The sequence below is a fragment of the Anolis carolinensis genome, chromosome 1 (assembly GCF_035594765.1).
Source record: "Anolis carolinensis isolate JA03-04 chromosome 1, rAnoCar3.1.pri, whole genome shotgun sequence".
NCBI classification, from domain to species: domain Eukaryota; kingdom Metazoa; phylum Chordata; class Lepidosauria; order Squamata; family Dactyloidae; genus Anolis; species Anolis carolinensis.
The window spans coordinates 178,806,671-178,833,290 of record NC_085841.1 but is presented as its reverse complement, the minus strand read 5'-3'; the positions used below and the strand labels follow the sequence as shown (position 1 = coordinate 178,833,290).

At 38.9% G+C, this 26,620-nt stretch overlaps 1 protein-coding gene across 2 annotated transcripts in view; it reads right to left on the bottom strand.

Annotated features, from left to right (window-relative positions):
- ramp1 (receptor activity modifying protein 1) overlaps window positions 1-26,620 on the bottom strand; it is a 46,789-nt gene that overhangs the window by 4,985 nt on the left and 15,184 nt on the right. Inside the window, exon 2 of one of the 2 annotated variants that reach the window (XM_003215159.3) lies at window positions 24,760-24,898. The exons of the other annotated variant lie outside the window; for it this stretch is intronic. Coding sequence (XP_003215207.3) covers window positions 24,760-24,898 — 139 coding nt within the window. The remainder of the gene's footprint in view (window positions 1-24,759; window positions 24,899-26,620) is intronic. 2 annotated transcript variants of the gene reach the window in all.

Genomic DNA, 26,620 nt, shown 5'->3' with positions numbered 1-26,620 from the left:
CCAATTAACTGAGAGGTAGCTATGCTTTCGTAGCTGTTTTTATGTTAGAGCTTTTTAAAATACAAGGTTGAACACTGACTTTTTAAATCTAATTTTTAGACAAATGTAAAATGGTACTTTACTATTTTATCACTGTGATGAAACCTGTAGTTGATACCTTTCATTTAAAGCAAATAAACACAAACAAGAGACAAAAATCATATTTACTTGCTTTGTGAGATGTTGTTTTAAAAAGAGCTCTGAAAGCAGAAGTCAGGTTAGAAAAGGACAGGGAAATACACAAGATTTCACGTTAGAGTATCCAAGCTGATGTTACTATTTCAAAAACCCTAAGCATTCCCTTTTCTTTTCATACTTAGACTCAAAGCATTGTTTTAATTAAGTTAGGCTATAAAGCAGTGGTTCTCAACCCGTGGGTCCCCAAGTGTTTTGGCCTACAAATCTCAGAAATGCCAGCCACTTTACCAGCTGTTAGGATTTCTGGGAGTTGAAGGCCAAAACATCTGGGGACCCACAGGTAGAGAACCACTGCTATAAAGTATCATAGAACCACAATTTATCACAAGGTGTCATACTGCAACAAAATTATCTAAAACTCCCCCATTTTGATCAACAAAGCTATCTGTGCCATTGTCTACCTTGGGATTCATATTAGCATACATTCTAAAGGAAAAGTGGCCCCAGACATATAGAAGATGCTGCATGCATTTATGCAGGCGTCCCAGCTAACACATTTAACTGCTGTGTAACTTTCCTGCCTACAAATAGGATGCAGGTATGCTTTGCTCCAAATATTGGCAGCTCCTACAGAGACTGATTCGCAGGTGAATGCCGGCAGGGAGGGGATTATCAGGACTCAAAGGAACAAACAGTGCTGAGGACCGTCGTGCATCTTCTGTTGCTTGGAAACCATTCACTTTTCCTTGAGGCCCTGTATCCCAAACAACTGATGTGTGCAGAAGTATGACTATAAGAAAGCAAGCTGGAAATTGCATTATAATGGAATTGACGATGACCTAAAGAAGTTTCACATTGTCTCTTGTATGTTAGCACTGTCGTCACTGAAGATAATTCACAGGTGGGAATTAAACAGATTTTGGTTTCTGAGGCTGAAGTAAAATATGCTATGTTTAGAGACTGATATCTTTCAGTTACTCTCCTTTGGGAGACAGATCAAATGGATAGTGAGAAATGAGCACCCATCTATGTTTCTACTGCTGAAGCTACTAAGGCAGTGGTTCTCAACCTGGGGTCCCCAGATGGTTTTGGCCTACAATTGCCAGAAATCCCAGCCAGTTTACCAGCTGTTAAGATTTCTGGGAGTTAAAGGCCAAAAACAACTAGGGATCCCAGGCTGAGAACCACTGCACTAAGGCAAGGCCATCTTCCAGATCCAAGGACCCCCCAGCCCCTTCTGGAGAAGGCCCTTATTGCTATGTGTCTGATTATAGGAACACAGCCAAATTAGCTGCCTTCCATTCTCCACAGGCCATTAAATTGGGTGCATCTACGCTGTAGAATTAATGAAGTTTGATATCACTGTAGATGATACTAAATCTTGGGAGCTGTAGTCTGCTGAGACACCAAAACATTTTGGCAGAGAAGGAGAAAGACTTTGCAAAGCTACAAATACCATAACCCCATAGGATAGAGCCATGGCTGTTAAAGTGGTAGATGCACCCACTTGTCATATTTGGGAAGCACTGGAGAAGTCTCCACATGAGGAGAGGAAAAAGGCTAGAGTTGTGTCTGGTAAAGTTTTACATTCCTCCAAGTGAGGCAGGATCTTGTCCATAGTGTTAATACTTTGTTTCATCAATTATTGAGTATTTTGCAGAGAAGGCACCAATGAAATAAAAAGAAATAAATGGTATAATCCTAAACAGGTCTATATTCAACTGCTCAAAATAATGATACACTATAGTGTGTATTGGAGTGTAACCTTAGCAATAAGGCCAGTCAAATTTGGTGGATTTCCCAAGTAAATATGCAACTTTTAGTTCTGTACGTTTTCTTTGGAGTATTCAATTTCTATTTTAAGTAAATGACAAACCTATGACTAAAACTAAAACTTTTTCTAAAAGGTTGTTCTTATTTGTCAAGCACATTGCATTCTTCAGAGGATTTAATCTCAGTTTTAAGTAAGGGATGCTCTCATGATTAAAAATAGAATTCTTTCTGCACAATTTGCAGGGCTGCGGATGACCTTGTGATAATGATACAAACCTCTTTAGAGTCAATAAAAGCTCTCTTGAAGGTGTTTGAGGCTTGTTCTGGTTTTAAAGTGAACTGTGAGAAAACAAAACTGTTGAACTTTGGAGAGAAGAATGAAATCATTGCTTTAGTTTATTTTAAAATCAAAAAGGGATTACAAACAACAGTCGACAGAAATTCTGGAAAGAAATTAGAAAATATTTGGAAAAATTGGGAAAGCAGAATTTATCTTTTCTGGGAAGAATTGGGGTACTAAAAGCAAATGTTCTACTAAAGCTGTTATTTAATTTTCAAAATAATCCTGATAATAAGAAATATAATACCATTTGTGAAATGGCAAAAGGCTATTTCTAGATAACAAACCTAGAATAAAATTTATTATGTTGTCTGATGCTAAGGAAAGTGGTGGTTTAGATTTACCTACCATATAATATACTTGTGTGTAAGTCAAAAACCACATAGACTATAGAGTCTGCTGGATAATCTAGCGATTTCTTGATTTTAAAAAGCAGTATTATTATTCACTGTATTTTACTCTCATGGGGATCCTGTGCCCCTAACAGTGGCAAAAGTGGAAAGCTGACTATAGGTAAGCTCTATATTAGCAACATGGGAGAATCATCAGAATTGACATTTCCAAGTAGGGTTTCTCATGGATTTTTCTTGCTTTTTATTACTCCCATAATCACAATGTTTTGCATAATGGGGTATTGCAACATGTAAGTCACACCATTCAAAATACTGCAAATGAAAACTGTAACAATCTTCGTCTTCTTTGCATCTAGGTGACCCTTCAGTATAGCATCCTGGATATTCCCGTAGAGACAGAAACACAGAAATCACAAAGGCCATCCAGTCTAACCCCATTATGGCATTCAGGGACAAACAATCCAAGCATTCTTGACAAATGGCCATTCGGCTTCTCTTTAAAAACCTCCAAAAAAGGAGACTCCACTTTCACCACTGTTGAATAGTTCTTACTACCAGGAAGATCCTTCCTGATATTTAGGTGGAATTTATTTCCCTGTAGTTTGAATTTGTTGCTCCAAATGAACAAAACGGTATGGAAACACAAATTAAATGGCTGAGATGCTAACCAGGCCCATGATTATAAGGTACCAAACCCTTAAGACTGCCTTAAGAGATCCTTACTGGGTACCATGCAAAGAACAACCATCACAACAAAAGTGATGATTCTGCTAATACAGCAAGAATGCAAATGTAAAATGAAACAAAAGCTGTAATATGCATATACAGTAGAGTCTCACTTATCCAACATTCACTTATCCAATGTTCTGGATTATCCAACACAGTTTGCCTCCCACCCTGATCCACCGCTGTTTCTTTAGGCAGCAAGGATTGGACTTTTTATGGATTTAATTTCCAACAGTGTTACTACTGTAAGTTCATTTTATGCAATTCTATCTTTATTTGTAGTCCATTTGTCAGTAGCCAATGTTTTTGTAGTCAATGTTTTCAATATATTGCAATGCTTTGGTGCTAAATTCATAAATACAGTAATTACTACATAACATTACCATGTTTTGGGCTGTTTTTTCTGTCAATTTTTTGTAAAACATGATGTTTTGGGGCTTAATTTATAAAATTATAACGTAATTTGACATTTAATAGGCTTTTCCTTAATCCCTCCTTATTATCCAACATTTTCACTTATCCAGTGTTCTGCTGTCCCATTTATATTGGATAAGTGAGACTCTACTGTATCATGTACACTGTAGAAAAAGTTTAAGAATTACTTGTCTTTCTGGCTGGGGCAAAGAAAACAAATCCTAAGTTAAGATGTGCAACCCTAGCAGACATGCCAAAACATGGTAGATTACTACCTATGCTGCAGTACACATTGATTCATCATTTAATGCTGTGACCCAAACAAACAAAACAAAAGCATTCACATTAAATTTGCGGAAAAATTCTATTTTACAGCTACACAGCATCTTATTGACAGATGGACTACATGACATTTCAAGATGGAGTTTTTAAAGATTTTCTCCAAGAAATCTTTCCATTCCTGTCCAGAAAAAAGCAAAGCGATATTTTGTTTTTGACATTTTTCACATTGCACACAAGCAAGAAAATGTCCTTAACCTGTCAGGTCACATAAACTCTGGCTTGCACTTAAATGTGTTGCAAATGCCAGCATGGCACAACAGCACTATTCAAATTACATACAATTGTCATCAGATTAACAAGCTATCTAATTCAATTTAAGTATGCTACTATAGTATTACTTGGTTTCATGACATTCATTAATAATTCCATTGCAACCATGTGGAATGAATCAAACAGAACAAAGTAGAAGCTTAGAATAGTTGATCACCAGATGCCATGGTATTTCTGTTGATACTGGCTTAGTAGCCATGATCTCACAGAAGGCTTTGGAAACTTCAGGCTTTCAGACAATGGAAACTCCTTTCACACTAAAGCGGGCTCTACACTGTAGAATGAAGGTACATGGATTGGCACTACTATCTCCCATGGCTCAGTGCTATAGAATCCTGGTAGGTGTAGTTTGGTGTAGAAAAGCCAAATGGCTGCATAAAACAACAATTCCCATGATTCCATAGCACTGAGCTAAGAGAGTTAAAGTGGTGTCAAATTGCATACATTCTACAGTAAAGATGTGCCCTTAGAGTTACATTATCCAAATCTTGTGACCCCAAAAAGTGGAGGTTCAGATACATGACCTCAAGGTACCCTGCTTAGCTTTGGAAGCAGGAGAATACCCCCTGCCAACTTCTCCCTTTCCCCTCCCTCCACACAAAAGGGCTCAAGATACCAGAATTCCCACTTCAGCCTCTCTCCTGGACTTAGAACTGAGAATATTGTTTAATAAGAGTAGAATTCAAAACAACCTTAACAGATTAGAGAGATGGGCCAAAACTAACAAAACGAAGTTCAACAGGGACAAATGCAAGATACTCCACTTAGGCAGAAAAAAATGAAATGCAAAGATACAGAATGGTGGGGGGGGGGGGGGAGCGCCTGGCTCGACAGCAGTACGTGTGAAAATGATCTTGGAGTCCTCGTGGACAGGAACATAAGCCTACAATGTGATGCGGCAGCTAAAGAGCCAATGGGATTTTGGCCTGAATAAATAGGAGTCTAGTGTCTAGATCCAGGGAAGTCATGCTTCCCCTCTATTCTGCTTTGATCAGACCACACCTGGAATACTGTGTCCAATTCTGGGCATCGCAATTGAAGGGAGATGTCGACAAGCTGGAAAGTGTCCAAAGGAGGGTGACTAAAACTATCAGGGTCTTGAGAACAAGCCCTATGAGGAGCGGGTTAAAGAACTGGGCATGTTTAGCCTGCAGAAGAGAAGGCTGAGAGAAGACATGATGAGGGCCATGTATAAATATGTGAGGGGAAGTCACAGGGAGGAGGGAGCAAGCTTGTTTTCTGCTGCTTTGGAGACTAGGACGCGGAACAATGGCTTCAAACAACATGAAAGGAAATTTCGCCTGAATATTAGAAAGAACTTCCCAACGGTGAGCGCTGTTCAGCAGTGGAACACTCTGCCTCTACCATGGAGTGTGGTGGAGACTCCTTCTTTGTAGGCTTTCAAACAGAGGCTGGATGGCCATTTGTTGGGGGTGCTTTGAATTGGATTTTCCTGCTTTTTGGCAGGGGGTTCAACTGGATGGCCCATGAGGTCTCTTCCAACTCCATGATTCTAAGTCTTCCCTTTTCCAACCCTGATATCCATCAGCAAACACTGTCTCCCCTGAAACAATAACTTCCTATGTTAATGAGGTCAAATGGGAAGTGTAGATACAGAAGGAAGACTCAAGAAATCCTCCAATGAAAGGGTTTATTAAGTTTCACACCACACAGTTTACACCATTTAGATTGCGAATTGTAATTTTGTACTAATTAGAGCGATGCCTTTTATTTCAACAATGTGAACCAATAAAATTGCTGTTTGTAACATGTACCTTCCAAAGCAATTTCTATTCTATAAAATGTCCATGCCTGTAGCTGTGGGTTATGCAGGATTTGGGGAAATTTCCCTGGTATCTTTCTTGGCCAAATGAAGCAATACAGAGCTATATGCCTCTGCCCTCCACCCGGCATGCCTTCACTTGAATCAATCAGAGCTTGGCATGCTGGGCAAACACCGAGATTTTGAGCAAGAGTTTGAATGCAAAGTAACTGCTGATCAGTTCCGTGACTTCAGAAACTCATTGCTTATACAGAGTGGACAGATTCACATGGAAATATATGTTCTGCGTACTCCCAGATGCTCCTGCTACAAAGCCTTCCTTTGTACCATATAAATGGCTAATTGTTGCTCTTGATAAATCATGGGATTACAGCTCTCAAACATCCTAATGGATCCCACTCAATCGGATTTGATGATATGCTCAGAAAACAAAGGAGGAGGCATAGGACATGAAAGCAAGAAAAGAGGACCACTATTAATTCATTCACTGGTGCAAAATATATGGCCTTCTAGATGTTGTTGGATTCCTGGCATCTCTAACCAGAACAGAGACATACCAAGACCTTGCAAATAAACCCTGAAGTAGTAATAAATTAAGACACATTTAAAATAAAGTGATTCTACTTAATTATTCAAGTGCTTGGTGTGTAGTCTTTTGTGAATAATGAATAATGTGATAGCCAGAGCAAAAAAGCTAAGCTGTACAGAGCTAACACTATCTTTTACATTCATTCTGTCAACAGGTGATATTTTCAATATGATTTCAAATTATGTGGTGAAATATAGGTTTTAAAGATGCAAAAAGGGGAATAACAAAAGGACCACTGACTTTAGCAGGAGGGAAATAACTGAATATTATCTTTATTAGCCCTCATCTGGGAATATTTTGAAAAAATATTTCTTAATCTTGTACGAAATTCAATGTATTGTTGGATTATTAAAATGGCCTTTTTCCTGCAGGACCATTTGTGAACGCAATGATATGTGACAATACTGCTATACCAGGAGATTGAAATGCATGTTTACTCGATGTACATAATTCATTTTGAGTAAGGTTATAGTTATGGAAAGTTTGGTTCTGTTCAAACTCTGGAACAAAATGTTCCTGGGGCAGGGATACTATTCCAGCCATCTGGATGGAGGTGAAAACAACTTTTCCAAACATAGACAAAGCCATCTTTATATCACACTCACTTTGAGGTGGCTGCTGAAAATCTTTTATCTTAAAACTACATTTCCACATTTAACTAAGGCCAGAAACGTCAGAGTCCACCACTCCTGGATGATGAAGAAATCTTCCAGCTCAAATGTCCACAGTGGTTCCAGGAAAGAGACTCTTCCGTTCATCCAGTATCCAGGTCCCTTGGAGTTGCTTGTAGTGCTCTAATAAAACTCTTGGGTACACTCATCGAAGGCACAATATGGTTTGTTGTTGTGTACCTTTACTTCAGATTCGCAATCCTAAAACAACTATTATTTTTTATATACTTACAAAACAAATCCAGTACCGGGTGCCTGTATTAATGCTCCCCATGTCATCACGTCAGAGGCCTTCTACTCTTTGAGGCAGAACTATTCATGGCAATGCAAGCAGGTATTCAATTGCTGTTCCCAAAACAGGGATTCCTAGCAGAAGGAAAATTCTAGTCTGAACTAAAATAACAAGAGTGTGGAACATCTGTGAATGATTTTGACTCATGCAGACATCAGATCAGGAAAAATGACATAGATGTTGACAGGTACCAGTAACGTCTCACATTGTTCTGTATTTCTGCATGAATTGTTGAGAACCGTTTCTCAGAGTATTTATTGCTGTTTCTTGTGTCCTTCCTCATAAAGTTTTCCATAGTTACTTTGAGTCCCCACAAGGAGAAAGGCAGGGTATAAATAAAGTAAACAATAATAATAATAATCTGTGTGTGTGTGTAGTGGGGAACCAACAGAATGCCTGTGAGCTTTATGTTTATAATTTATCTGGTGGAGGAAGATTATGCTATTCAATTTAGTACTAAGAGGACTTCATCATGTAGATATTCCCCCATCTGATCCCTAAAAGCTCCAAGCAGAACCACTTATCTTTCCCAACATGTGTTCTCCAAAAGGTTGTTTCTCAGCAACCATCAGTATTATGCCAGGGCTACATGGTGCCAAAGTATCCATACCACTTTCCAAATTACTCTGTTAAACCTTTTCTGTTTGTTTCCCTCTAAAGCAAAGTGCGCAACACATTTGCTCTGATGAGACATGATACTCTGATGAAAAGATTTATGAGCAGATGTATTCAGACTGAATATCATCTTCTGCATGCACATGCATCCACCTGTTTTCACTCAAAATGACTTCAGAAATTGCCTGCATTATTAAAAGGAAACAGTCTTGTTCCAGCACTTAAAAATCCAAATTTTTTTAGCTGCAAATAAACGTAATCTCAGTCAAACTAATCCATACATTTGGGCTGCAAGCTAATACACACAGAATGGGTTTACTACCAAATGAATTTGCCCCTAGATATAATGAAGCAAGCACTGATAACTCAGCATCACATTGGGCCATACTGAGAATATATTGGCACATAATACTTCCTGCTAGACTTTCCTAATAGTTTTAAAGAAGCAATTCTGGTGGCTGTTGTAAACTGAGACAGGCGTTTTGGCAGCAGGAGTTTAAGGAGACAGCAGGAATAATGTCAGTGCATGAAGGCACAGTCTTGTATGAGGCATCTGTTTAGCAGATAAAGACTACTGACTGTGCAAATCATATTTTGTGGTTTGGCATTCCCAGCTGAAACTGGGAAGTCTACTTTTTTAAAATAATGGCCAAGAGAAAGACAGAATGGGAGAAGAATTGACAAGATCTGAATAAGGAGAGCAGAAATTAAGGCATGCTCGTGTCTTCAATTGTAGTATATCAAGTTTAAGTGGCATGATTAGTTTTTAAGAAGTATATTATTCTAACAGAAATGACAACAAAGTACATTTTTGGATTTTTTTAAAAAGGTATCTGAGGAAGATACTCAAAATCATTATCAGTTGTTGAGTTTATGCTTTTGTGATTTTTATGTTTTTATGTATTAATTCATTTTAACTGAATGTATCTTACGTAGTTGTATTTTATTGTTTATTAAGTTTACTTAAGTTGAGGGTTAATCAGACGCTGGCGCATCCCTCCTGCCATCTTTTCCTCGTGAGAGATTTTAAAGCATTGTCTTTGCTATATTATCCAGAAATTTCTCCTAAAATTAGAACCAATTCTTTACTTATTCCCTTTTAAAGGTTGGTCTGACAGCATGCCACAGTGGAAAAGAACTCTTAAGGAGTAATATTTGTAAACACTTTCTGTAGAATTCAATATAGGTCTATTTTAGCCCTTGCTAGATTTTTAAATATTTAAGGTGAATGTTCCCAGAATGTAATGACAGCTGAGTGAGCAATGATTTTATGAATTCAATATGCAATTCCTCTGATGTGGAACTCTCCCAGAGAGACACCTTAGATGGACACATAAAGAACAGTTCCCACAGGACTGCTTCTACTACTGTGTTTTCATCAGCTCAACACAAGTAATTTAGAAATACTTCCAAGAAAACATTTTGTTTTGGGGACAGAATTCTAAAACACATACGACAAAAACAGAGTTCATTTTAGTACACCCACTGTGTGATCTTCTAGTTCCTAAATATGTGGATGATGTTTAAAACATAAAGAGACTTATTAGGAAGTGGGTTCTTTTAAACCCGAAACGACTTGGCAAATATGCTGGTTATTTTCTTTACTTACTGGGATGTAAAACCCAATGGAATTTTATTGGTCTTAAATACATTTTGTTTTTTTGATTTAAGGGGATACTGCTTTCACTTTTTACCAAAATAGAACTGAATTAGGAAAATGTATATTATGCTGAACATTCCCCCAAATTTTCTCCATGCCTTACATTGATTGCATTTTAAAAGCCTACCATCGGGCATGCCTTGGTTTTCATCGATCTCACAAGGACCCAAAGCCCTGAGACTAGGCTCCGTGTGTTATGTGGTCAAAAACTTTTATTCTTTAAGAAGCCCAATACATTCTGGCCTTGTCATGAATTTATTTATTCTAAAAACAAACAGAAACATATGCTACAGTTTCTACTATATGGATAAACATATGCCTATCGATCAATGTATATGTATAATAGAAACTAACAAAAAAATTTTTTTTAAAGGAGTTGTTTATGTGTCATTCCAAATGTATAAATAGTATTTCTGTTTATCCCACGAAGAAGGCCAGCACGGGGCTTTTTAAGGAATAAACCTTTTTAACCATAGCATATGGAATGTAATTTCCTTTTATTTTTTCACGATCATTACGTGCTTTCCAAATCATGAAATTCAGTTTTAGTTAAGGGCATAACCCATTAAATGCAACCGTTTCCTAGCAAGCTGTACATTGCTGGTTTTTAAGGGAAGGCTGATAGCAAAGACTTCACCAAATGCTGGTCATTGACTGAAAATAAAATATTTGATTTGATTTGACGTCACCAAAGAACTCTGAAGCCCCAACAAAATTTTCTGATGATAAAAAAGAACTAAAGAACACTCTTTTTTAGCTGAAAATAAATGACTATTGCTATTACGTTTAACAAAATCAAGCCAGAAAATGTGACCAGAGGCTCAGAAGGCATATTACTCAAGTGCAGCCATTGGAGTGAGTCATCATAAGAGCCCGACACAAGACACTGTAAAATGAACCAACAGCAAAAAGGAATAAAATAGGAGACAGGAAATGATTGGAACTTTGGAAGGCATAGAACAGTGGTTCTCAACCTGGGGTCCCAGATGTTTTGGCCTACAACTCCCAGAAATCCCAGTCAGTTTACCAGCTGTTATGATTTCTGGGAGTTGAAGGCCAAAACATCTGGGGATTCACAGGTTGAGAACCACTGGTATAGAAGGAGAGCCTCCTTTTTGGGGGCCTTACCTTCTATAGATTGATTATCAGAAACTATGAAATACTCCAAAATTGTCCCCCATCACTGGTCGAGATAGTGACACCTTTGCTTTCTGATGCTTCAATGTACACAAACTTCATTTCATGCAAAAAAAATTAATAATAATACACTTTATTTATATCCCGCTCCACCTCCCCAGAGGGACTCTGAGCGGATTACAGAACACATATGAGGCAAACATTCAATGTCAAAATTATCAACAATACGGTATATAAAATTATCTTCAGGCTATAGTGTAAGTTAGACACAAACTAATTTCATGTTTAATCTTCAGCCCCAACTCCAAGATATATATCACAAATTTCTTTTTTTCCAGCTGGAAAATCAAAATCTAAAAAAGATCTAAATCAAAAACATGTCTAGTCCCAAGCATTTTGGATATTAAACCAATAACAATTTACTGTCTTCCTTGCTTCAGATCTTTAAGTTATGTAGCCCTGTCCTCGATTTGGACAAAATCCTCTTAAGTATTCAACCAAGTACTTTCCCACCATATGTGATGATGAGCCATTTTTCTTATTACAGTAAATGTTGATGAATCAAGAGAGATTTGGAGACAACACCATTTCATGCAAAATGCAATTTATTTGCCTCTCCCTCGGCTTCCCTCTTTTTTTTTTTACAAGGATTTGCATAATTTGCATTCAAAATACATTCTAGGCAGAATAAATACAGGCAGTCCCAAGTTGCAAACATCTGGCTTACAAACAACACATAGTTAAGAATGGGGGTGAAACAACAGGAAATGAAAGTAATCTGCCCTTTGGAAGTGAAATTTATTCCTGAAACAGTTAGCATGTGGAAAAGTTGTTTCCACTGAAGTTTTATCGCCAATGCTTGTTTCATACGTGTTGTAAAAGTAATCGTTCAAAAAACAGAAATTTGAACACACAATATAGAACTATATTGGAGGCAAAAAATTCATTTTTTAGCCAACAGAACCTTCTTACATTAAGGACAGTTGGATCAATTACTTGTTATATTGATGAGAAATACGTTTTTTGCCCTGAGTAAGATGACATATGGTAAGCTAACTGCAAGATAAAGGATAAGATCTGATACAAAGATATAAGACCTGTAGTTTGGAACTGATGCTTTAGCTATGCTAGGAGTATGTTTTGCCATGATACTAAATATGGAAACCACAGTGCTGTTTCTAAAGACACATTTTGAGTTATTTCTACTTCTCCGGGTTGGATACTGGATACATGGGGAAAACAAATCATATCATTGCTAAGTTATGTTTATAAATAACTTCTCCCAGTAGCTTTTTACTTTAGACACAGACCTCTCTGAAAACATGAAAGCAAGTTGCATATTGCACATTCCCAATGAGATTTAAATGGTCCACTACCAAGTAATGATTACGATGATGACGATGACAATTATGATGATGATACAATGTTTATTTTTGTTTGTTCTTGGCTTGAGCTGCCTGGGATGCCTTTGCAGTTTGGACAGAAGTCCAAATGAACATTATTCGTATTCTATTTTCTATTTTGATGTTAATTTCTCTTTTGTCACAAGTTTATGGTTACTATTTTGTATGATATTTTAGATGTTTATATTTGCGAAGGGCATTGAATGTTTGACTTTTTTGGTGTGTAAATCGACCTGAGTCCCCTCGGGGGGAGAGGGCGTTCTATAAATAAATTATTATTATTATTATTATTATTATTATTAGTATTATTATTATTATCAGTACATGGGAGCTAATATCTTCAGCTCAGCTAAGTACTTGCTTCAAGGGATGGTGATTAAGCAACATCTGCTGTCTCATGAAGTCATAATTAGAAACCAGTGACCAGGAGGTTTCTTGGAAGAATGATTATGAAGGGTCTGCACCATCCCACTTGCTAGAAAAACAGCAACTTCAAAAATTAGATTTTAATTCCAGTGGCTGGTACCAAACAAAAGAATGAGTCAATGAAAGTTATGACGACAACAACAACAACAACAACAACAAAAACAAAAACAACAATTTTTATTGCGGCCCATAGACCCATCAGTGAAACAAACAATTGTTTATAAATTCTCCCATCTCAGGGATTTTACCAGATTCCCATGCCTTTCAACATTTCCCAGATGAAAACTGGGACAGGTCTGGCCAAATGTCAAGATGACAAAAGTTATCAAGGAGGAACAGGCAGGCTAGGGACCTCATCACATGCAGCGTTTCCCACATGGAGATGAAGCCTGCTGAAACAAGGAGCTCAGAATACAGGTGAGTAATGGTGTTCTGAGCTCCTGGCACACACCAAAACTATTGCTAATGACAAAAACACACACACACACTTGTGATGGGATATGACAGATTTGTCTGTGTTGAATTGTTTTAGTGACATGGAGGAATGGGTGTTCCTCACCACTTTGCTTTCACTGTATTTTCTCCTTAATAGGCTTGAGATTGTGCTCTTGCTAGCTTTTTAACATAATATGTTTTTAAACATAACACAGGTCTAATGGAGGAAATGAAAGCCTAGGAGGATCAAGGCAAAGTGGTCTAATGAAAGGAAGCACAGCTTGCAAGATGGGATGGTTGCAAAGGGTCGAAAATTGCACTGGTCTAATGTAGAGAAGGAAGCCATGGGAAAGACTTATCATGGCAAAAGGGTTTAAAATGCCTCCGCTTCCTCCAAAAATGAGATGAGGTCCATAGTAATCTTGGCTTTCGATATTTAAGTTTTCCCTGAGGATTCCGATATTTAAGTTTTCACCGAGGATCCTCCATGTGATGGTTCAAACATGGGCAACAACAGGGAAAAACTGGGGGAAACTGAAGAGGGAAACACATGTGGGAAGACACAACTTAAAACGGGACAATTGGGGATCAAAAGGTACAGTTCCCTTCACTAGACAGATGGGCTCCCATGCTTCTCAAAGTCAATGTGTTGAGGTCATAGGAAGGGCTGCATCAGTTTGCTTTTGTCTGACTCTATAGGGAAGGACAAGACAAACTACCTATTTTTGTACTTTGAATTCAGATTGCACTACTTGAAGTAAGCTGGCAACAAAGGGAGAAAGTGAAAAGAGGAGAAAGTGGAACGTTTTAAAAGCAACTGTAGCAGTGGGATGATGGAAGATTAATCAGGAATGCCCCTGCCAAATTAGGAGACATGGAGGGTGTGAGTTCCCATTGACCCACTCTGTCTGCTTTGCCAGAAGCCAGCAATTGCATTTCAGTGTAGGGCCACAACATGTCCTCAGTTATTCAGAGGGATCAGTTTAAAATCTTAGATTAACTATTAAGTGTTCTGTTATAGTAGTCACAAATATCTAAAATGCATAGGAAACATCATTTCAAAAAGTGTTGTTTTCCCCATTCTTTTATATAAAGAATTCCTCTTGCAGCTGGACCAGAGTGCTATTTTCCCAAAACTTGGAAGCAATGCCTGGCACCCTGTGGGTTAGTCTCTCTAGTCCAAAGGAGGCCATTCAGAGAATCATCGATTTGGAAGAGACCACAAGAACCACCCATGTAGGAAATCACACTGATTGAATGGATGGTCTCTAGTCAAGAGTGACAATGGAATTTAGGCTATTGCATAACATGTAACAGAATTGCCCGTGGCAAGTTACTTTTCTTGTTAACAGGGACAGAAGCAAATTAGATTTGATAAACAATGCAGCATGTGTAATCAGCATCACTTTCTAATTACTTTTAAAAATTATTAAAATGTGTGGTGGACTTTTAAACACTTTTTATAAGAAAAAAGTAACAAGTGTGCAGCACTGCAATGAAAAATGACCATTTCAAACATTATAATGAGATATGGAAATAATTACATGTTAAAGTAACTTTCCCCAGCCTAGAGCCCTCAATTTTCAGTTTCAAAGCAGAACTAGCTAATTAAAGCTCTTATAAAAAGCTGGCTGTGAAACAGTAATAACCTAGAAATACTACTGTAAGAATCTGGAAGTTCTTGGAGTTGAAATCAAGCTCACAACAATAAGCTGGAAGCAAATAATTTATTCCGTCTTTCCCCAATCACCGAATAACGGTTCTAAAGATTTCCCGCTCAAACACCCTGTAATATAACAGCCCAACTCCCAACTGCCCCTAGTGGCTAAACACTGTGCCCACAGCCTATTAACTACAACTTCTATTTCCTTCACAAAACAGTTGTCTTATCTACACTACCCTGCACCCAGCCTCCCTCCCCCCCCCCTCCCTTCTTTATGGCAGAGAACCATATCAGCCAGTTCTAGGCTGATACGGTAATCCTGACAACTACTTTAAAACTGTAATTCCAGTATAAAAATCATTTTTTGAAAAGCCATCATGATTTGCTAGTTTCTCTATCATCCCATTCTCAAATATTCTCACATTCTATTATTTTAATTGAAATGTATCCATAAAATCTGACATTGCTATGAAACACACACAAAAAAGGAAACACATGATGATGACAGCACATCCACAGTGGCTACTGTCTAGACTGTGATCATAATTAGATAATCATTGAAACAGTGGTAAATTCATGTCTTTTACTTCGCTTTTACTTCACATCGGAACTAAAAAAGTGTATGTTACAGTGCCCAAGTTACGGACAAGATGAGTTCTGTAGGTTTATTCTTAAGTTGAATTTGTCTGTAAGTCAGCTTTGGATAGCATAGGGAAGGGTTAACCCTACTGTGGTGTTCAGAAGATTTCACCTCACTTTCAGTTCCTGTGATCATTGGATTTTGAAAAATGTGGCTTGTTGTGGAAACAAGGATTGGTGATAAAACTTCAGCTGAGATCCCTTTTTCCCATGATAACTCTTTCAATTGTGAATTTCCTTTCCTAGGGGTAGATTTCTCTCACTTCCTGTTGTCTCATCCCCATTTGTAACTAGGAGTCAGAGACTGCCTGCACATGAAAATGCGCATGAATGTTTTTGCAACTGAAAATAATAAAAATGGTGGCAATCTTTTCTCGTGGATCCAGTTTGACTAGAACTCATGATGGGACAGAAAGAAAAAAAATCTATTTATAGTAAGCAGTGACAGCTTTATGGCAATGCCAAGTTTGGTTTAGTTGCTTGCCTTGAACTGCAATCAATTGAGAGCTTACAGTATTTGCTTTTGGGCCACATTTCTCAGAATGCCATAGCCAGCATGGCCATAATACCTGGAAGAATACCTCATTTAATCCAATGGGCTTTTGTTTGAAATTGAGATGCTTCAGGGTTTCCCTGATAATCAATTTTAGTTGGCCAATTTCAAACTATGTTCAGCTTCCAATTCCTCTCTCTCTTTACACACATACACACAACTCCTGTAGATATGGTAAGTATACCACAAAGGATCTCTGGATAATGGACAACCTAATTGCCTATTGATGCCCAGGCCTAAAGGGGAAGGAGGTTTTGCGTAATGGGAAATAATAACTCTTTACTGACTGACCACCTGATAAGCTGCAGTTATGTTAAGCATTTGGTTCCTTCTCAAATAGCTTTACAGAAACCACTGCAATTACGTGTCTGTATTAATCATATTGATCCATTTAAAGTGGGATTTAAATAACCAGGATGGAACAATAGCTCGGCTCAGCTCCCCTTTTAAAATACAGCTGTCATGCTACCACAAAAACAAACAGCATAATGAACTGGCTCTTTTAAGTGGATTTGGCTGCTACTGAACACGTATGTACAGGAAAGGACATTTGCAAATGCTCTCTCATGAATAAATGACAACAGCTGCCACCTGCAAATTAGAGGTAGGTAACAAACTGTTCAAAATTGATTGTACCAAGGCCATGCAGGCTTTTAGGGACAAAAATAGCAAAAGTGACAACAATGGGGCACTTACAGAAGATCACATCCCCCCTCACATCTTGGGGTCCTGGAGAGAGGTGGGGAAAGCATGCCCATCCCAAAGTGTTACTGGATTGCAGATCTTGTCAGCCCTTGTCAGCACAACTCATGGCAAAGGACTATTGGAACCACAGACTAAAAGCACCCGGAGAGCTACAGGTTCGCCTTCCCTAGATTAAAAGGAAAGGCCAATGTTAAGGGCTGGGTTTGTTAGGCTCCTGCAGAGGTCCATGCCCTGAGTGAGGCCCCCATTCCTGCAGTAATGTGGGTCTCTGCATTGTCAGTTCTTTTTATTGGCCTTCCTTTTAATCCTGGATGAGGAATGTTTAGCTCTTCCCACTTGCTGAGGACTCCTCTTCTTGCTTGCATGCTTTCACCTGCCTCCTTTGGGCACAAAATCCTCTTTGACTGGCATGTATAAAATGAAGTAGCTGAATCCTCTATTTGCTTTGTGCTTTCCCTAACAACGATTGTGTCGGATGGGCCAAAAGGACAGGAGTGAACGGGCTAAAAGAAGGAGGGCTCACTTAGGACATCTTGCTTACACACATATCTGTTGTCCTAACTGTTTTTTAGTATATACCCTCCTACCCAAACTCACTTTCCTGACTGCCCTTTCCCTCTAGTTCAGTGTTCTCAACCTGTGGGTCCCCATATGTTTTGGCCTTCAGCTCCCAAAAATGCTAACAGCTGGTAAATTGGCTGGGATTTCTGGGAGTTGTAGGGCAAAACACCTGGGGACCCACGGATTGAGAAACACTGCTCTAGTTTCATATTATATTCCAAACTCCCCTTTCTTTATCCAAACTATAGGATATTATTGGGTTATTATACTAGATTCCCAAATTCTAATTACAGGAAAGTAACAGGAATGTGAAACAATGGGCTCTGTGATCAAAACTGCCGTAAGCAGAAATGCTTTAAAAAGAAAGAAAATAAGGGATAAAATATGAAACAAACACTTCATGTTTTTCCCCAGAAAAGAGTGATCGTATCTGATAGTGTGAGATGTTTTAGTTTATCCAAAGTATGTTATTTTAGATTTCTTGGCTAAGAGGGAAATCTTTGGTTCATACATTTCCCACCAGAAATATATGTTTTTTATCCTTGCTCCCACAATGCGTCATGAGTGATCTTATTTATTTCTTCATTGTTACTGAAAAGAAAGAAACAATTATCCCAAGAGGCCCACGGCTTTCAGATGAATCACAATACCCAAAGATATGTGCTAATGTACGCTCCGTATAGGCACACCAAGAGTATTTTTATCCTTATCCAGTCGGAACAGCTGTACTCCAAGTTAGAAGGATGTGGGCTGCACAAGTGCAATGCAATCACAAAAAGCTAACAGAAATATGTGCTCTTGCTTTCAGCCCGAGAATCTAGTAAATATACTGGTAGGTCAAGTTGTTCTTGGCCTAAATACCTTGAAGATACCAGATCCTGTCTAATCTTGAAAGCTAAGCAGGGGTCAGTCCTAGTTAGTACATGGATAGGTGGTCACCAACAAATACCAGCTGCTGTAGGCTCCATTTCAGAGGGAGGAACTGGCAAAATCACTTCTCAGTATTCTTTGCTCAAGAAAAGCCTGTGAACTTTACAAAGCCGTTATAAGGCAGTTCCAAAAGGGATTGCTCTTGTGACTTGGTTTCTGTTGAAACACTTGACTATTCTGTTTGTATCCCTCAAATATGATAAGAAATACTGCTGAGACCCACCTCAAGCCATGGATGGGTAAGAAAATCATCATCATCATCATCTTTATCATTATCATTATTAATACAGGAATTCAATTTTGTAGTGTTCTCAATGGTATGAGTATTATAAAATTCCATCTCTCCTGAACAACTCTGATGCACTCTTTTGCAAGACTGTTGCGAGGAGATTTGCCAGATGGTGTGGTGAATCTGGCGGACAGCATGGGAAACCATCACCCCGCACCCATATCGCCAACATAGCCGCTTTCCCCATCTCACAGTGGAAAACGGAGGCTCCCAGCATCACCCTGCACTCAACCCATTCTAATTAATGAGAACACAAGAAGAACACGCACGGCTCCATCCTAAGATGCTTCCTAGGTGGAGCCAAGACCTTGTGTCTCAACATCTAAATCAGCTAATGGTCAACTCGAGTAGACGTTTGCTGTAAATTGAGTTCTCCTAAGGTAGTGGTTCTCAACATGTGGGCTCCCAGGTGTTTTGGCCTACGACTCCCAGAAATCCCAGCCAGTTTACCAGCTGTTAGGATTTCTGGGAGGTGAAGTCCAAAACATCTGGGGACCCACAGGTTGAGAAGCACTGTCCTAAGGGCTAAATGTCACACTTTGGACAAGTGTTTTAGGCCTTGGGAACCTATTAACATTACTAAATGGGATTTTCACAGGTCAGGGTCTGTCCCTGAATCTTTCTAGCAAAAAGCCTTATAAAAATATTTTTTCAACACTTGATTCCTTTTCTTTCAATTTTTGGTTTCATGCCTTCACTGTAACTCCTGAAATGCCACTTCCTCTACCCATCCCTCCCTCCCTCCTCCTCTTCCCCTCCTGCTTAAACATCTTCCCATTCCTTTCTCTCTCTCTTTGCCTGGTTATCTTTCCTTCCTTTCTTCTATCAAGACAGAAAGGGTTCTTTTTTGCCTTCAAGAAAGAGCTTGTAACACTAAAATTAGTTGAATTAAAACTGCTGTGTTAAAATTGCTGAGTAAAAGAAGGGCTGACAAGAGCTTGTTTGTTTTCTATTCTATGCTGATGTTTTGAAAACTTAAATTCCAACTTAAGATATAGTTACATTTCTGTGACTTTGTTTTGTTTTATTTGAAAAACAAGCTATGAGCAGTTTGGGAGGCAGGGTCAGAAGAAGCGCACTGCTATCCTAAGAACTCATAAATTTCCTTTCAAATCCCAAATTTCTAATATTGCCAAAAGTGAGATATTGAAAGTGGTACAGATTTAGAATTATTTGTAATATTTATATTATTTTGGTAGTTTTACCTGCTGCTTTTCTGTGCACATTTAAACTAAAACTCAACTGAAGTGTTAAGTTGTTGCAAAAACTAGAAGTTTGAAGACCAAAGGAAAATTTCATTAGAGTGGGCATAATTCTTATTTGGGAGTTCAATGCCTTCATCTCCATCCTACCTTAGATACACTCTGAGCTACTGCGTGCCTAATGACATCTATATGGTCCACTCGTCTGTAACATCACAAGGTACTATCATGAAGTCATAGGTTTTGGCCCTGAAACCTCTGGACCCAATGGCACCTGACTTGGCAACTACACTAGAAAGTAATCCATGCAGAAACATTGCAGTTAAGTGCAAGGATGGCCAGAGGGCTGGCTGAATCATTGTATGTGTTGCACACAAACTTTCCATGCTTTGTTCATTTCAGATCCCCAACTGTCCTGAACTTAAGAACTCCAGAAACTAATTTAAAACTTAAGGAATCGTGATTCAGGTATAATAATTAAAACAATAAATGCCAGCATCATTCTATCTCATTCTGAGATTGGCTGCTTCCTCTAGTAATCTGAAGATGAAGGCCAAACTACCATAATGCTGGGCAAATTCCATGATTGCTACTCTTATCTATGCTGCACTAACTCCTGCCAAGAATGGTAAAACATAAATGTGCTAATACTTTTAATTAGGTTCTGATGTTGCTGTGTCTGCCTGGATTTTTATCTCAGTGCAGGTGCAAAGCATGAATGTCATAGCTAAAAGAAATGGCAGAACCATGCTTTCCCTGAAGTCTGGCAAGTTGTAACCAGTGATTATACATGGAAAAAACATTATCACCATGTATTTCACACTCAAGTGCTGTACATACAAGACAGGACACCTGAGACAGAACTGCAGTGCAAGATGCCTTCTTGATTTGATTTGAATTTTAAAAGAAGTCTCTGCTGTAAAAAAGAAACAACCAGGTCGGCATGTGTGAGTGAAGAAGCAAGAGCATATCTTTCTGCTCTATTTCTCCTGACATTTGAAGAACTGGAATTAATCTAAAAACTGTCTTCAGATTCTGAAGAGATTTCTGGATCTCCTTCTCATGCCATAAGTGCAATTTCACAATGAGACTTGGAACAGAAGTTTATACTTTCATTGCTACCTGAGATGCAACATGACCCAACAGGCCTGTAAGCCTGTCCAGGAAAGCTATCATCATAGGACGTGTTGACTTATACCTCAATGTCCCCGAAGGGCTTTTTATTCATATCTAAAACACTATCACACACATCCATGTTTTGGAAAATAAGACTAGCACTCTTCCATCCCATTACTGGAGGAAGCAAACTCTGTTGGGAAATTGGCTCAGTTACATAAGCATGCTGCAACCAGACCCTATATTCCAAATCTTTGCCAGGTTTCTTCAGAACTCAGACTTCATTCTTTCAGGCAGGGTTTGATGAACTGCTGCCACATGGGAATCAAGCAAAGTCTGTCAACTGACTGACCACAAAAATGACAGCAAATACTGTGTTGGATAATAAAAAGGATACAACTTTATTTGGTTACAGCCTGCCAGGGCTGGCCCTAAGTAGGTCAAGGATCCCCATCTGCTGGCCCACTTGCCATTGGGAAAAATACATTTGTCCTTGAGACAACTGCTGGGACACCCCAGCTGCAGTCTGTCTCAGAGTATACCAGGATATGATGTGGTGTGACTGCCCTGGCTGGGTATACCTACCTGGCCACATCTCATCTATTAGCCAGGGTTGTCTCATTTGGGACCTGTTTTAAACTATCAGTGCCCTCTGTCACTAGTGAACAACTAAATCCATGATCCATGCCAATCACCAAAACCCCAGTTGTGAAAATAAATAGCTGCAATATTTCAGGGAGAGGAGGGAGAGCTGAAGTTTCTCTTGGACTGGCTACCTCCTTCCTGTGAGCTGGCTATTTAAACCCTGTTGTCTTTGGTGGGCTTTTTGACCAATCACCAAGCCCAAAGTTTGCATCTGATAGTCTGCGGAGGGTCGGCTCACAACCACAAAGGATTGCGCTCCATCGCCACCTCCCCCTTTCTCCTAGGAACAAAGGCACCTGTTGACACTAGCAGATATTTTATGCAGACATTCTTTACAATACAACTTTAGGATTGCCATAGGGTGGAAACGGGGAGTTTTAGGGTGAGTTCTGAGGGAGTTGAGAAAGGAACAACATACAGTTTGCTGATATAACACACATAACACACTAATTGGACAAGAATGTGCAAGATTGCCTTTTTATACATAGAGGCAATCACTGCTATGTTCTAAACCTTGAGAATACTCCCTGTTGAATCTACACTGCTAAATAGAACAGCAAGTAGAGAAATCTACTAGTTACTGTCAGATTTTTAAAAATTGTTGAGGGTAGAAAGTCTATTCCTTGTGCTTTCTTGATGTTTAACTGAGAAATAATATTTTTTTACATCACTTAGGACTAGAGGAGGTCACTGGGGTAATTTTTGTTGGTGGGGGAAATAGCAGATTTTTCTTTTAACTGTTCTAAAAAAAATCCCAATGCTTGAGAAGAATCACATCCATTTGCTGGAACCAACAACACACATTGAGTAAGTGCTGAAATAATCCAACTGCCCTGCAACTATATGCCCAAAGAGATTACTATTTTATTTATAAGAAGCATCCATCAGCATTTGCTAGGTAAACTTTTAATTTTGCCCCTTTTCCCATCTTAATCAAAGCACTATACCTTTGCCTAGAAGTTATACACTCCTTTAACCAAATCAAGCAAAGAAAAAGTCCATAGACAGCAAGTGTAAAATACATTAAAAGTCTGGGGAAATGAAAACAATGTCTTAGGCTATAATTTGATGCCCACTTACTTGAAAATATAACTTAATGGGAATGACTTCTAAGCAGAAATGTTAACCTATGACCATGTAATACATTCTGAGCAACTGAGCCACTTGCTATGGGGGCATAGTGCACACCCACTGCATGTTTGAAGAGACACCTCTTCCTTTCCTACACGGTATATTTTCAGGAGTAAAGGCCTGGGTGCCCATGAGGCAGGTAAGGTGTTTTCAATGGAAAGTTCAATAAGGGGTATGCACAGCAGTACTAAAGCAGTTGTCTGCCTTGTATAGGCTGCTTCAAGACAAGTGTAGGCAAGTGTAGGAGGATACGATTTCTTGCTGTTGCTTGGGGAACAGGCAGTGAGGTGTCTGTTTGTTCTTAAACAAGGCTCATCTGTCCAAAGCATGTGTTCCAGATACAGTTATAAATTCAAAAATAACCGGAAAGTACATGCATGTCTACTTTCTACGGACAACGCTGGCTCTTCGGCTTAGAAATGGAGATGAGCACCAACCCCCAGAGTCAGACACAACTAGATTTAATGTCAGGGGAAAACCTTTACCTTTATCTTACACGCATGTTATTAACAACTTAAAATTGCCATAGTTGTGACTACTGAAGAAGCCCTTTGTCAAAGTAACAACAAACGCTTCGGGCAGAGTTCAACTTTAAATATTTCTTGTTATTGGTGGAAATAATATGAGATATGATGTATTTTTTATCTAAGATCCCATTTTTCAGACATTTAGAAGTACTTACAAATGAAACATAGTATGGAATACAGCTGATTCTGATTGTGTCCCACTCCACCCCAAAATGTTTTTCTTTTTAAAAAATGCTTGCCTACTTCTACTAAAACGGCTCTTAAAAAGTAACAATTGACATATAGACCCAAGAATCCATGTACAATTTTAGGGAAATTTGTATACAGTCCCTGAGTGGGTGCGAGGAACTCTTAAAAATGCTTTGTCAGGCACATGAGTAGACCAGGCTATATCATTATGACATTGTAGTCTCAAATTGGAGTTAGTTTTCCATTTTACTGTTCCAAGCATTGGAAACCATGCTAAATTAAGGAGGATGTGAGATGTGTATATGTGAAGGGATTGCTTACTTAAGGGGCTATTCAGGTTTTGTGTCATGCCATGGCAGTGCAAGACCGGGGCAATTTTGCCACCCTGAGATTCACTGGGGGCCACACATCTGTTCCAAAACATGCTTTTAATTTTTAAAAGATCTCATTTGCTTGTATATATTTTGTGGGTTGTTTATGTTAATTTCTTTGAAATTCTAACAGTAAAATAGTTTTTCAGTAGAATACACAAAAAATGAGAAATACAGTCAGTCATCCACATTTCCTAGGGTTAAGGCATAGGACTCACTCCTGTGAAAATGGAAAAACCGTGCACAAAAATACCTGACAAAGTACTTCGCTAGGAATCTCTAGGTCTTCGAGCATGACTTTATTGTCAACTTCTGCTACTAGTTAGCCACAGAATCACCCCGGAGCACTGAGTGTTTGCTAGAGAGATGTTTTCTCTAGGAATCTCTACATCGTTCTACATGACTCTGTGGCCAACCTTTAGTCAAAGTGGATGGTAGAGTTGCACTGGAGGACCTAGAGATTCCTAGCAAGAAACCTTTAATCAAATTCATTAACAATGAAGTAAGCAAAACTCAATCTAGCAAATGTGGAGGGCCAACTGCAACTAGAAACTCATTTCTTGATTTTCAAAACAAAACAAAACAAAAAATCCCAGGAAAGCAAGGCTGCTTACTCAAACAATACTGGGAGGAGGGGCTTCAGCCCAAACGTTATCTATTCTGACAACAGAGCACTTAACGAAATGGATGGGGAGAACTGTCTTGACATATGTCCTGGGTTGGACTGCTGACCTTATGAAGCCCACTGTAACATTTTTTACTTTAATGTTTACAGACACTGTCTGTTACCATTTCAGTGGATAAAATATAATTTAGACCATTTGACACTCACTCAAGAGTCTTCTCCCAGTCACACCACAGCGTCGTCCTGAGAGTTTCCATGTCAGATTTAAACTTGCTGAGGCAAAATTCCTGTATGAGTTGGCCATAGACAGTTTCACGGCACGCAGTGACCACCAGGAAATGATGGGCTGAAAATAGGGGGACAGTGGGAAAGGAGGGGGAGATAAGAAGAAAAGCAAAGATGAAAGACAGGGCTGTGTTACTTTTAATCCATTTTAGTAAATATTACTAATATTAGACAAACTACAGATTTTCTCATCAACTCCTTGACTCTGGACTGTATCAGAAAACATAATGAGAGCTTTATTGGCATCATTTTCTATCCCTGAAACTTAAAGCAGGTGCCATAAGTATGTGTGGGTATGTATATATGTATGTATGTGTGTGTGTTTGTATATATACATACACACACACATATACAATTTCAAGGCCCGCCCGGTGGCACAGCAAGTTAAACCACTGAGCTGCTGAACTTGCTGACTGAAAGGCCGGTGGTTCGAACCCAGGGGGCAGGGTGAGCTCCCGCTGTTAGCCTCAGCTTCTGCCAACCTAGCAGTTCAAAAACATGCAAATGTGAGTAGATCAATATGTACCGCTCTGGTGGGATGGTAACACCACTCTATTCAGTCATGCTGGCTACATGACCTTGGAGGTGTCTATGGACAACGCTGAGCACCAACCCTCAGAGTTGGACACGACTAGACTTAATGTCAGGGGAAAACCTTTACCTTTACCTATGCAATTTCATATGTCAACTGGGACACCACTGCAGAAGGATTCCCAGGCACTACATTAAATTTGAAAAGAGGGCCTATTTTCAGCACAAAGCATCTATTACTTTGTTCAAACTAGCACTAACCCTACAAAAAATATGGAGGGTTTCACAGAAATAAAGAAATCTATTTTCTATGGAATAACACTGCAAATTAAAATATAAAAATAAGCAGAGACTATTCAGGTTAGAGCTTGTTACATCAGGAATAAAAAAAAATCTGACAAGGTATTTAGACTTCTCTGCCGAGTGCTGGCGCCTCACCAAACTACAACTCCAAGGATTCTATACCACTGAGTCATAATATTTAAAGTAGATTCAAAATACATTAATTCTGAAGTGCAAATGCACTCTTGCAACCATTAAAAGTACAGGAGCCCACTCAGTTTTCTTTCTGGCAACTCTTGCCAAAGTAAGATAATGTGGCAACCGTTTTAAAAATGGAACACCACTCTTACAACTACAGCACTCCTGTGGCAAAGAGTTAAATTGTGCATTTGATGTATGAAATTGTACTTATTTTCATAGATGAAAACAAAGTATGGGTCATAGATGAAAATAGTGCATTTGTGCAGTTCTGAAAGTGCTGCTGTTCTGCTGCATCGAAGACTGAGATACTGCATTTGTGCATGCTTGCATGCATGCCCAATAATATATGTTGCTGGAGGATCTGCTCCAGCTGTAATTTATTCAAGAATAGCCTGTCCTATAATGGCCTCTGAAGTGCTGGAATTGTAGCTGACTGACCAACACAGTTGACTCGCTGTTTTAAAATTAATGTGTTGCTTTAAGATAATCTGTCAAAGGGAGCATCTACATTGCACACTGAATGCAGTTTGACATTGCTTTAGCTGCCATGGCTCAATACTATGGAATTCTGGGAGTTGTGGTTTGGATTCATTGGCAAAGTGAGATCTGTCCTGACTGTCAGCACAGTTGTGATGTTATTTATGCTCTTTAGTTCTTGCCTGGATGACTTTTGCAAAATTAAATAGCTAGCACCACATACTCTCCTTCGAACCCTCCAGTCAGATCACAATTATGGTATGGGGGCTAATAGGCCCCCTTATTCAGCATG